General features: G+C 48.1%; 1 protein-coding gene across 2 annotated transcripts in view; it reads left to right on the top strand.

The window, feature by feature from the left end:
• Window positions 1-13,598, top strand: part of LOC126536959 (uncharacterized) — a 30,719-nt gene that overhangs the window by 6,360 nt on the left and 10,761 nt on the right. The window contains exons 1-4 of one of the 2 annotated variants that reach the window (XM_050184038.2): window positions 1,105-1,195; window positions 1,292-1,343; window positions 4,691-4,870; window positions 6,914-7,228. In XM_050184038.2, coding sequence (XP_050039995.1) covers window positions 1,292-1,343; window positions 4,691-4,870; window positions 6,914-7,228 — 547 coding nt within the window. In that variant the 5' untranslated portion in view covers window positions 1,105-1,195. Of the gene's footprint in view, window positions 1-1,104; window positions 1,196-1,291; window positions 1,344-4,690; window positions 4,871-6,913; window positions 7,229-13,598 lie in introns of those variants that run through there. The other variant, XM_055073628.2, reaches the window with a different exon arrangement.

Raw genomic sequence — 13,598 nt, 5'->3', positions numbered from 1 at the left:
TTACAAATGGGCGTTTCGATCGGTACGAGAAGTCTATGAGGGTAGCTGTAGGAGCTTGTTGGTACGGCATATATTATTTAGATGTGCCTTTCTGTTGTCCTTGTTCAGCTTGCGCTACAACAAAATAAGGTACGAGAAGGCATTTGTCGGCGCGGGGGTGCAAAGCGTACGTGCTGCCGCTCTCGGAATGCTTTCGAGCAGGCGCCGTATCTTGTAAGGATTGGTTTCGTGCCAGTCTGTTGGTTCCAGCGAGTGGCCGATCCTGGCGATAACGGGGAACTAACACTCGACAATTTCGAATACTGAATTCTCCAATCGGATAACACCATTCGATCATTCCAAATTTCGAATGTCCACACAGCCGTAGTTAATAGCGACGTGCGTGCCAACAGTATGTATACTGTCGGAACCGTCTGCAGATAATCGCATGCAGCAGCTGCACGAAGCCAGAAGAGGGCGCGGCGCGTTGCAAGAAACTAGCGTTCCTGTATATGCTCCCGCAGCATATACAGGAACACTGCAAGAAACGCGGGGCCATTTTCCAGCCGTGTTCATCGCATGCCAGGACCATCGGTCTCGGTGTGAGCAGGCACGTGACGTTTAAAATTCCGCCGCATGGTCGACCACCGACAATTCAGGCAAGCGGCCATCCCAACGGCCTTTGCCTGCCGGCGAGTGCCGAGTCATCAGTGTGGGTCCGCGATTCGTACGGTGATCCTGCCGGCGCATAGAAAACCCCGAGTCATCATTTGTATCAAATCTCTCTCTCTCTCTCTCTCTCTCTCTCTCTGTCATGTTCTTCATATGACGAGCGCTAAGCGAAAACGGATGCTTGTTTCTGTCTGTCTTTCTTTCTATTTCAAGCGACGCTTTCTTTGCAAACTTCCAGAAAATCTGCCTTGCTGGGCAAGGCAGATTAAGCAATGTAAGGACTAGTAAGGAAAGCGAGTATTAGCATGCATGGTATAGTTCTTGCTGCTTCAATGAAATCACACACAGCGTCGAACACATCCCTATGGCTGAAACCTGGTGCCGAGGTTTCAAGGGAGAGCATAATACCCCGCAGCACTCTGCCACTAACACTTTCATCGTTGGGGTGTCGCCCGCTGTACAGACAATGGCCCGGTAAAACTACACTGGCGTCCGTTTCCGCCTTGAGCGAAAGAACTCGGTGGTGCAAGCGGAGACCGGCCGCGTTCGTAATGCAGCACTTCACGTTGCACGCAAAGCACGCGGTACGGATGTAATCTGCAGGCACGACGTGATAGCATTCCGCACGGTTGTTTTCCAGATGGGCTCCCGGACAGTCGCAGCACTGGTCATTCTGCTTCTCTTCGAACATGGTAAGTGATGAAAAGGTTAGCCAAACTAGACACCGAATTCATTCGGCGAATGTGGCGTTGGCCATTAAGGTGGGCCGTTAAGTAATGAGGGTGTAGCGTAACGGTTCGGGCTAGCGGGCATTCCGTTTGAATAACGTCTGAGCACCTCCCCAACACTGTTTAACATCTGTATGATTGGTCTTTCCGAGAGGTTGGCGCGCGTCGAGGACGTCAATCACACCATCTACGCCGATGACATCACCATATGGTGCTCCCGCGGCTGCGAGGGCAGAGTCGAAGAAGCCATGCAGGAGGCGATCGACGTGATCGAGGAGTATCTCCGCCCCACCGGACTTCGATGCTCCCCCGCCAAGTCGGAGCTCCTACTTTACAGGAAAGAGAAGGGAGGCAGACCCAAAGATTGGAAGCCAGTCTCCGAAAGCAGCATCAGACTTCGCACTTGTGACGGGGGGATGATACCCAGGGTCGACGTTATTCGGGTCCTGGGCATGTTTGTCGAATTCAACGGCGGGAACGGAACTGCTCTCCGCAAGATCATCGCAAAGACGGACAACGCTTTCCGCCTCGTTCGCAGAATCGCAAACCGGCATCGAGGCATGAAGGAAAACAATCTTCTCAGGCTGATCGATGCCTTCGTACTCTGCCACCTCACGTACACGATTTCTATGCACAACTGGCTCAGAGCGGAGCGAGACAAGCTCAACGTTCTTATCCGCAAAATAGTCAAGAGGGCTCTTGGGCTACCCATCAGGACCCATACCGAGGATCTCTTGAAGCTGGGGATACATGACACCGCCGAGGAGATTGGCGAAGCCCAAGAACGCGCGCAACTCAGTCGCCTGACCACCACAGCGACAGGTAAACGCATCCTCGAAGAGCTAGGTTACCACCCTCCGGAATTCCCGATGGTCAGTACCCCGATCCCTAGGTGCATTCGAGACAAGTTCGTAGTGGCCCCTGTGCCCCGAAACGTCCATCCCGTCGATAACGAGTGCTGACGCAAGGCCAGAGCAGCAGCCATTTTCAAACAGATCAAGCAACGAAACATTAGAGCAAGCTTCGTCGACGCCGCGGAGTACAGTGACGGGAAGACCTTTGCTGTCGTTGTGGTCGACTCGAGCGGAAAGATTTCCAATAGCGCCTCGATTCGCACTTCAGACCCCGGTGTCGCCGAGCAAGTGTCCATCGCCCTCGCCCTGCTAGACGGTCGTGGGTCCGAAATCTATAGTGATTCCAAAACGGCAGTTAGGGCTTTTCAGAAGGGTTGCATCGCCAAGGAAGCTGTTCGTCTTGTTAGCGGCTCGAGTCCACATACTCTCACAAACCATTCAATTCACTGGTTTCCCGCTCACGTAGGATCGGTCGAGGGTTCTCCTCCGAACCTCAATGACTCTGCCCACGAGGCTGCGCGTGACCTCACCGACCGCGCTTCCTCTATAAGGAGCACTGTCTCCCCTCCTCTCTACGGTCACAGGGACGCTCCCGCCACTCACAACGAGATTATTAAATATTTCTTCATGTCCAGAAGGGTCTTTCCACCCCCTCACCCCAAGTTGAATAGGGCGCCAGCCGTTTAGCTTAGGCTTCTACAGACCAGCACATATCGGTGTCTGTCCGCTCTCCACGAGGCTTACTCCGACGTGTATCGCGACGACGCCTGCCCGTCCTGCGGCCAGACCTCCACTCTACCTCACATGCTCTGGGAGTGCGGGTCGACATGCCCCAAGTTCATCAAGGAGGAGTGGGACTCGCTTCTGCGTAGCCCCGGTCTAGAAAAGCAAATCCTGGCCGTCCGGCGTGCCCGCGACCGGGCCGGTGAGCTAGACCTGCCGGTCCCGACGTGGGACTAGCCGGGTGCGCGACGAGTTCGCGTCCTCGTCGGACCTGCAATAAAGTTTATTCACTCACTCACTCACTCTGAGCACCTGACCGGCGCGTCGGAACACAGAGGAAGCACGCATATGTAACCCCCCCACCCCCACCCCCCCCACCCCCCCCCAAAAAAAGAGATTGGTTGTTGGTGCACTTTTTGTTCTGTCTATTTTCTTTCTTTTGTCCGTGTTCCGCAGCACTGATGTGTAAAAGCTACCTCGTCGCCGAAGCAGTCAGTGTGCCTTTGCATGCGCCAGTTATGACAACAAATATGAAGTTTATTAGCGCTAATGTGCGATCAGGCTTGAGAGGAGATAGCCAATCTTCTGGTGCCTTCCTCCTGCTTTCCACAACTGTTATAACGTTCGGTAACCAAAGGTAGCACTTCTGACTCGTTTTTTATGACCTCCGACTTGCTTTGGAAGACCTTAATGCAGGCTATATTCACAGTCCTTGCGAAGGCCCCTGATAGATCTGGGGCCGAACTTACTAAGCTTTGCTTTCTGAAGAAACGTCTGTTGTTGGCGGATTACCATATTTAAGTTTCGTTACAATGATGGACCGGCGAATGCATGCTCTCATTACTTTATCTAGCATATGAGCTTTGTGTTGTAATGCCGGGCTGTGAAAACCTTATTTCTTCGAACTGTCCACGAATGCATCTGACTGGATGCGCTTGTTCTCAATAATACCAGTATACTGTGCTTTTAACCTTATGACGAGGAATACATGGCGTCTCCGTCATGGTATTGGAACCAAGGATTAGAGAAATGATTCGGGTCCGGTATGATGTAACGATTTCCTTCAATGAATTCTTTTCTTATCCGCCGCTTACGCAACCGGCCTATATACTATCATTATTCCACCGCTCATGACTAATCTTAGAGTCTCCCTTGCCGCTGTCCGTCTCCATCTATTCTTCTGCGTCGTCCTACGATGTCGATCTCATATACTTTTCAAAATGTTTTGCTAAGCGCCCTATCCTTGGGCAACTGTCCGTGCGGCCGAGAATAGCAGAGTCGGCGCATACAGGACCTATAATACTAACCGTTGAACAAACTGCCATACGTCATGTGAAGAGTTTGTTTATAGTACTCGTTCATGCTCCGACGTTCGGCGTGCTTGCTGCCAGCTGCCGAAGAACAGGAAGCGCGTGACCGATATCCCACAGCGCCGCAGCGCCGGCATCAGATAAAAAGCCTCGAGCTGACTCTCGAAGCGTCGGGTCTGGCAGCCCAGTGCGCTTGAGGACTAACGCTGAGTCGCGAAAGAACCATCACGGACTAAAGTTTGGATCAGAGCTAGTTGATAAGACATCTTTGAAGGGAACAGAGCAAAGCACGGGAAAAGCGGGAAGGCCGCACTGGGCGCATAGTGTGCATAGGCGCCCAGGTTTGAGAAGTCGTACGGAACATATGGCTCGCATGAAGAAGGCCTCTGTATTTAATCTAATGGACCACCTGCTTCGACTCTAGGAAAATGCGACCTCTGCGACATCTGTCGGCGAAAGCGAGACAGCGCGGTCCGGATGCCGTACAACCAGCGCTGGCACTTTGACGCCTCCTCGTTTCTCTGCCAGCCGTTCAACTTCTGCGACGACGAGATCACGGAACGCATGAAGGGTCGCAAGTCAAAGGCTGAAATCAACTGCGGAGGTAAGACCGCGAAGGCATGCCGAATGCGTCACCCTCACGCGTTTTTCGCAAGCGGACCTTCTCGACTCCACCCCGTCAACTCAAGCAGACTCGTTCGAGCAGACACTGAGCCAGGGTGCCCAGATTCGATATTTCAGCTCAGAAATAATCGACGCGTTAATTACATGGCATCCGAGATCGGGCGCCGTGCGCCACCGAATTTTTCCATGATTACTGAAGCGTAGCGGCAATTTAATCGAAGTGCGGCGCTGCCTTCCGCTTTATTATATAAAAAAAAATCCCTAGATAAACGTGTATTTAGATATTCGGACCGTGGCCACACCCGTCACTGGCTCGAAAAGTGATTCGTGCACTAGTGCAGTACTTGAAGTGCAGCGGCTCAAGAGACCGTTTATAGTGTCCCTGTGTATAGTGTCCCTCCCACACGCACTCAGTGCTTACTCTCTCCCTTTTTTCCTCGTTCTATTCTCCTTTCCCCCACCCCCAGTACAGGGTAGCAAACCGGATGCCCTTCTGGTTGACCTCCCTGCCTTTCCTATCCTTGTTTTCTCTTTCTCTCCCTCTAGGGACCTTAGCAGAGGTACTTAGAGTGGAAGTATCGAATGGAGGAACGTTTAGAAACGAAGAGGATCAGTTTTCTAAGGCAGCTAAATTGCATGGACGTGTACCGAAAAAGCCTTTATTTCTTTAGCAAATAAGCAACATCGCAGTGAAAACGAAGATGAGGGAAGACACAACAAAAGCGCTTGTGTTGTGTCCACGTCTTCCTTTGTCTTCGTTTTGGATGCGCTGTTGTATATTCGCCACGAGTCAATACCAACTTGCCCAGTTTTCCTTCCGTCCTCTTTCTTTCTTTTATTATTTTTTCTGTTCCTGCAGGCCTGCGGCCACTTAACTGTTCGCGTGGTGGCGTCGTTTTACGTGCCTATGAGTGTCTGTGGTTCCACTGCACGTGGCCCCGGCGTCAAGATGGAAGAGCGCATGCAGGGCAATAAACGACATTTAGAAAAGAAACCAATTGATGCTTATCTTAGCAAGTGATTAAAAGGCCCTGCGGAATTGCTAGTTAACTTATTCTCAAGTGCACTTAGCTTGGGTATACGATGTTCCAGGATCGTGCCGTAGCTCAGCTAATTGAAATGTCATGTAGTGTTGTCGGAACAGACGAAATAACCGCAAGCTTATTGACATATGAGCCAGGGCGTTCCGTGTTTCTGGTCCGAGCTACAGTCCACATTGATATCGGCCTATGCGACGGGTTCCTTCGCTATATAGCAATTACATAGCGTACCCTTATACAGCATAAAACAATTTTTACATTCTTCGGAGCTTATCTTGTCCTACAACAGTAATCGTCGTTAATTTTGCCTACGCTTGCTTTATTTATGTATCTGCACTCGCTACTTTCCTGTCAGGAACGCTATGTCCCGCTGATTTGCACATGCCATTCGTGACAGGAAAGCAAGGGGAGCGGTGCCTTAAAGAAAACAAAAGGGGGGGGGAGAGGAGGAGGAATGCACACGAAATATGTGAAGATTATTGTTGGAGACAAGGTAAGCACAACAGGTGCAGAATGTTTCTTCGAGTGCACAGGCTAAGGCCACTTTTAATTGTTCTTGAATGTATGTGCCTCAGGCTAACTTCTCATTCATTTGTTCAATCAATCAATCAATCAATCAATCAATCAATCAATCAATCAATCAATCAATCAATCAATCAATCAATTGTTTGGCCGATAAGTCCACTATGAATGAACGATGAAGTTGTTACCGAGGAAAAATAAACCCGTATATATACTCCTATGACCTGTATCCAAAATCTTATATGATCAGATGGTTTCCCGTATGAAAACTTGTATGTTCTCATATGAACCCATGCCTCTATATAGTCGTGTTATGGTACGGGGCATATGTGTCTTTTTCAATAGAGATATAAATAAATAAATAAATAAATAAATAAATAAATAAATAAATAAATAAATCAACGTACAGGCGGCACTACAAAGTATTGGCTCGCTGTTGTGCACTGCTGCTTTCGATTCAGGCGTGGACTGTTTCGAGTGGCTGTACGAGTCACTGAAGAAGAGGCAGGCGCAGGAAAGCGACCTGCCCAAGACTATGCTCAGCCACCACCAGTACCACGCGCCTCACGCAACGACGACGGCTCCGTTGGCGCCCAAGCCCGTCTTCACCGCGGCCACCAGACACGGCGAGGCGACGACCACCCAGCTCACTTCCACTGTCACTGTCGGGACCATAGTCAAGGAACCTGCCACGTCGCAGGACGAAGCGCTGAATGAACCCGAAGCACCTTACGAGTTCGGCTTGGCCAAGCCCGAGGCAATCCACGTCCCTCTGGGTGAGCGATGCAGTTTTACTTGTTTACTTAATTTTAACTCGCTCGCTTTTTCAAGCGAAGCTTGTATTGGCTCACAAGTAGCGTTGTCACGGTCACGCAAAAACCCAGTTGCTTCCAGAGCATAGCAGTTGCGGGGAATGGTGGTGTGATGAGTTGACAGCTGCGCCGGCGCCGGAGCCTAAGTCATTATCAAGGATTCCAGCTGCATAGGCGCTCGCTCACGCCACGCGTGCTGCCGTTTCGCTTCTGTCGGGGAGGGAGAGGGCAGGAAAGGGCCTCGCGCGCGCTGCGCCGGCTTCGCTTCCGTTCAGTTCAGTCTCGGAAAACGGATGGGACGCCCGCGCGTTATACGTTCCCCTGATAAAGGGACAGCCTTCTACGAGCGGCGGCGAGAACTCACCCTTGAGAGAGCCCAGGCAATCCAACAGCAACGAGAAGAGGATCCCGAGCTGAGGGAGCGGAAGGCCGAAGCAGCCCAGCACCGCTACCTGTGGGTTACTTAACCGTGACGAAGGTCAGGTGCACGCCGGACAAGCTTCGTTTAAGCCCATTTTCCGGTAGGGGAAGGGTTGGTCATTTTTTTTTTCATTTTTCGTCAACATCTCACCTGGAGTAGCACGTCAGGCCTGTCGTTAGGCTAACCTCTTCACAAAGGAGGCATTGTCTTCACATATCATTAAACTTTTTTTCTCTCTCTACTTATAGAGGCAAACAATATGCATTCTTCCTTGCAGAAAGAGCGCTTGTGATTCAAATATATTGGCCTTTTCAAAGTTGTTACGTTAGTCAGCATGTGAATCAACAACAGTGCGTGAGAGCAGTGCTGGTAGCAAGGCTACATACTACAGCATTAACGTTGATGACCTCCAAGTTAACAGGACATGGTATGCGAACCACGCTTCGCCACTCGAACAAAAAAAAAAAAGAAAGAAACACAGCACCAATGCGCCAGCCTATAGAAAATAATAAAGGAAAAGAAAACAATAAATACTTGAAGATTTAAGTTCACGCGACAGTTTTGAAATGTAAAACAGACGAAAAAAAGAGGAAGTGAAACTTTGTTGATTGGACGGAGAAAAAGAGAGAGAGAGAGAACAAATGTTTAATAATGTGAATCAGCGAGAAAGATTTCCTTGTTCACCCAATGCGGGTGGCCTCCTCAGTCCAGGTAGCCATTGGCCTTTGCTGCTTCCCTGACCTGGTTCGCCAGCTTGCGCTGGTCCTCCAGGTCCGGGGCCGCGAGCATGGCCTCCCACGATTCTTGGCAGATTAAAGAAATAAGCACGCCGAGTGTGAATAAATTATTAAGATGAAATCGGAAATGTTGGCAACTATTGTGTCGTCTACTTCTCCCCCCTCCCCCCCCCCCCCCAAATAAATTGTTTAATGGTCAAGTGATGATAAAAAGAGGTAATATGAACGACGTTTCTACATTAAAGCACATTTCGTTATCTTGCTTAAACAATCGATAGGAAAAACAGGGGCAACAGTACAGCAAATACTACAGTTCCCGCAATTAAACAATGTCGATCAATCAAGTACAATGCAAAATAAGTAAATAAAAGTTCGGCAGGTGTTGCACTTTTGCAACACAATAAGTCGAAAGCCTGCTGCACATTTGGTACTGCACGAAGTCATTCCAATCGGGGTTAGACTTCCTTGTAAGAAATATTGGTAATGCATTAAGTTGTACAATCGGGGCTAGACTTCTTGTAAGACATAACGAGCCGCGATGGAAAGTACACGTGTAGCACTAATGCGACCTCCTCACTAAGGCGCAGCGGTACTCGTTTCTCCCGCAGTGGCGTACTTTCGCGGCCGTCCTCGCGAGCTGCAAGATCATGCACGGTCCTCCATCGCTCGCCGCCGACAACCGCCGACAATCGCCGCCGCCGCTCCGACTTTGACGTCAATGCGCAGAGCGCGCGCGCCCACTTTTCTGGGCAACAAAATCTGACCTGACAGCAACTGCTAAACTTAAAATTCTGCAGACACTTAAGACTGCGCACGTGTGGGAATGAGAAATCACCGTACCGTATGCAGACCTCGGAATGTCATCAACGCGCGCATTTGTACGCTCATGTCGTGGCGCCACCTCCTCCACAACAATCACGTGCGCCGCGCAATGACACACGCACTAGTCGGCGATATGGCTGCGTCGTCGCTAGTGCAATCAGGCACGCACTAGGCATACCTTTAGTACGCCAGAACCATGGAGCAGCCGCAGCTTCGGGGAAGCGTGATTGTCTCGCGCCCCGTAGTCCCGGGTTCGGTTACTACCCAGACCGAAACACACGAAATTTTCTTTTCAGATACACTAATTTACTTTGATTACATGAACTTCCCCGAGAAATGTGACTTCAATTCGAGAAATTTTTTGACGTGTTTTTACTCTTGCGGTACGTGTCGGCCATTTTTCGTCACGGCGCAGTTTCGCCAAGGTCACCGCCAACGTAGACGCCTAGGACTTTCGCGTTAAAAAGAAAGGGTCGACCAAGTGTCGACGCCAAAGACAAGGTCGATGTCTGAGCCTTTACTCCAGACATGGATACATAGGCACAGTCGACCGATTCTTTAACCGTACCGCGCGAGCGTCGACTGGCCTAACTTTGAAGGCCAGCGCCTTCTAACGGCGCGAAGCGACTAGATCAGCAAGAGTAGCGCATGCGCGCCAAGTTCACTCGAAGAGCGAGTTTCATCTGCTAGGCTTTTCCTACCAGCACGACACAGCCCTTGGCACGATTAATTGGGCGCAAGCTTCTCGGCTTATTGGAGGTGGAAGGAGCGTGTGTCCCTGGCTTGCGTCCTTTTCTTTTTCTTTTTCTTTAGCGTGTGCTGCTCTCGTGCGCGTGCACAGAATAATAACTATATCGCCTTTTTTTTGCGCGCTTTGTTCTTTATCTTACGGTGCATGTGGACTACAGCTGCATATGTCATAAAAAAGACGCGTCCGAGTTCACGCGCACTTAGTGGCTCCGATAAGCAGGGAGGCTTCGACTGTATTAATCGCAACAGAGGCGGTGTCGTGCCTGTCCGAAGAGCCTCGCAGACGAAACTTGCGCTTCGCATGAAGTTGGTGCGCATGTGCTACTCTTGCTCATCTCGTTGCTTCGCGCCGTTAGAAGGCGCTGACCGGCCGGTCAGTCTTAGGTCAGTCGCCGCTCGTGCGGTATTGTTGAAGAGTCGGTCGGCTGTACATAACTGAGAAGAGAGTTAAAAAAAAAAAAAACACGCTAAGTCGCGGCTTGACGGTGCTCCCTTACCCCATGTGTGCATCGGTACAACGGTACGCACAAAAACTGACCGCACAGGCCAAAGCTTTTAAAGGAAAGACTCAACGCAAAGAAGAACATGCGGTGCAGCATAAAATTAACCATACAACAAATACAATAACATATCATTGCAGACATTCAATACAAATTAGAGGGAAATAGTGGCAGCGTAATGCACAGAAAAAAAAAATAACGAGAAATGTTTCGAAGAGAATTGTAAGAAATTTGATGGGTCGAGGTGTAAAATATGCCGAACTTGTTTAGTAAAGAAGCCCAAGTATATTTTAGAGTTTGAAAACAGTAGTTTGTACGTGGGTGAGACACATAGCAGTATTCATGGTGTCATGTAGGGTAGTAGTGAATGTTGGTGTGGTGGTGAGCAACTTCGGATAAGAATAATATACCGTGTTCAGTATGTAATTCGTGTAGCTGTAAAAGACGGTAATGGCACATGTTCGAAAAGCGCACGATGCGATAGGCGCTAAACAGTGATTAAGGTTGTGTTCTGTAAGGCACGGCAAGAATTGCTTTAAGCATATTCTTCTGCATAACTGGGAGCTTCATGATATTTGCCTGTGTTATTCTGCCCCACACCGAAATTGCACTATTTGAATTGTGATTAATATAGTGCGTAGTACAACGTAAGCTTTCCTTTCACAGGCGGTAAATTCTGAACATTTCTCATGATTCCAACTCTGCGGGCAAGTTTACCTTGCATATGCTCTGTGTAATCATCCCATATGATGAAGTTATTGAAATGTACTCCCAGCGTTTGGACTGCACTTGTGATTTCTATGGCATTTTCTCCGAAGGTAAGAGTAGTGCTGACAGAAAGAGATTGATTTTTAGCTCTAAAAAATCTGGCTTTACCTTTGTTCGAGTTTATAAGGAGAGAATAATTAACATACCAAGAGTGCAACTTATCTAAGATGTTTTCCGCTCTTTGACCAAATCATTCACCTTAGTACCTGGTAAAAATAAGCTCGTGTCGTCTGCATATATAATATATTGAATACCAGTAACTATTTCTATTAAACCATTAATATAGATAGTGAATAGCAAAGAACCATGCAGGCTACCTTGAGGGACGCCGTGTTTAATATATCACAGGGCGAGTGATAGTCGCCAATAACCACATATTGGACACGATCGCACAAGTTATATTAAATATAAGGAAATACCTTGTGCACCATAAGCTGAAAGTTTTGAAAGAGGGGTTTTTGCGGTTGATTCTGTCAAACGATTTCGAGAAATATATAAGTATTCCTAGAATAATTATCTTTCTTTCAATATTATTACGAATAATTTTTTTTGGTTTGAGCAATGTAAGTGGTGGCTGAAATGGTGATTCAAATGATTCGATGATAAAATGTTGATTATATACCTCTTCATTCTGTCTATTTCGGTCTTTCCTTTATGTTCAATAATCTTTCATTTCGTATTTCACGCACAATTACGTCGACCTTGTCTTCTCTGGCGCCGACTCTTGGTTGCGCCTTTCTTTTTTTGGACAATATGCCAGGTGAGCCGATGTGGGAGATAGTGCAGTCTATGGTGCAGTGGGATAATTTTCGATTATAATGACGCTAATTATGTTCGTACCATTATTGTTACTTACTCTGCGACTAGTTCTCGCTTCTTGTGGGCAATGTCGAAGCCACCTTCCATACACAACTTCCTCGCGCAAGTGCTTCTTAGTTCAAGCGAGCTCATTCCATTTTTCAAAAATGTGCCACTCGACGACTTTGCCTCAAGATGTCTATATCTGCAGTGGTGCACTCTTTACAGGGGTATAGTAGAATTTGGCAATTTTTGATTATGTTGACACTTATCACGTCCGTATCGTTAACTTCACCAACTCTGCAATTAATTCTTGTTTTTTGTCTGGTTGAAACCTACATTTTGCTACCTTTTGTAATTCCAGAAGGCTCTCTGGAGGCCCCAAAGAATTTTTTTCTAGATGTTATAAGATACCCAGATACCAGATACGCTAACCGTCTGATGTGAGCTAAGACCTTTTGTTCAAAACACATAGGGACATGAAGTGCTAATACACAGATACAATAACAGTTTCTGTGGGAACGTTTATTAAGGCTTTCAGAGTAGATTGCTATTATGACACGTTACCTGTGGTCCAAGCAAGATGTGCTTTCCGCAGTTCCCAAAGACGTTGGCACTTGTGGGAAGGAGTAAGATGCTAACGAGAGAATTGCGGGAAGCATACCTTGCATTTACACTAACTGCGAAGAGCCTTAGCTGAGAGAGCTTTTAATTTCTTGAGGCAAAATGCAGAACTTTTGTTGGCTGATAGAACGAATGTGCGTGTCTGCATATATAGCGCATATCACAAGGTTATCGTCCACGCTCATAGTCTAAACGTACTCATTTACTTTTTTATGGGCATTCTTTCTTTCTATTTTCATCAAGCAACGCGGAGGGGGGGGGGGGGGGGTTAGGCTCTCGGCGCAGTATTGTAAGCATGATGTCTATACAGAATAATTAAATCAATTTGCGCATCAGAAGCTGTGTCTACAAAAAATAAAAAATAAAAGAAACACAGAGAGAGAGAGAGGGAGAGAGAGAGAAATGGAGCGATTAAAGGACTGTTGACAGCCAAATCTTTGTTTGCAGGTCGTATGCTGTAATGAGTAAGTCAATGTCTGATAATCTAAGAACTAAACCGTACATGCTCTAACGTGACGAATAATGAATGCTAGCGACGTTAATTATAATGAGCTTTAACGTCACTTCGAAACGGGCCACAGTATGGTATATTCTTACACCGTAAAACGGGCGCACGAAACCATAAGAAACGAGCGCCGCATCGCGGTGGTCGAAATTGACGAGACACGTCGTCTCGCACTTAAAAAGTTCACCGACGATTACGATACTACCTGATGCGAAATTTGAGCACAGCTCTGTCGGTGTTTTAAATTCGTGGTATATTGAGGCAAAGAATTTGAGAGAGGCATCCACGCATCTGCTGTTACAGACCGCTTTTTATTTTTCACTCATTATCTTCCATCGAGACACACTCCTCTCCCTGTTCTTGATTGCATGGCCGCTGGTTTACACAGCGGCCGTGTTGATGGCCATGG

The sequence above is a fragment of the Dermacentor andersoni genome, chromosome 4 (genome assembly GCF_023375885.2).
Source record: "Dermacentor andersoni chromosome 4, qqDerAnde1_hic_scaffold, whole genome shotgun sequence".
In the NCBI taxonomy this organism is placed as follows: Eukaryota; Metazoa; Arthropoda; class Arachnida; order Ixodida; family Ixodidae; genus Dermacentor; species Dermacentor andersoni.
This window is presented reverse-complemented; position numbering and strand designations above follow the sequence as displayed.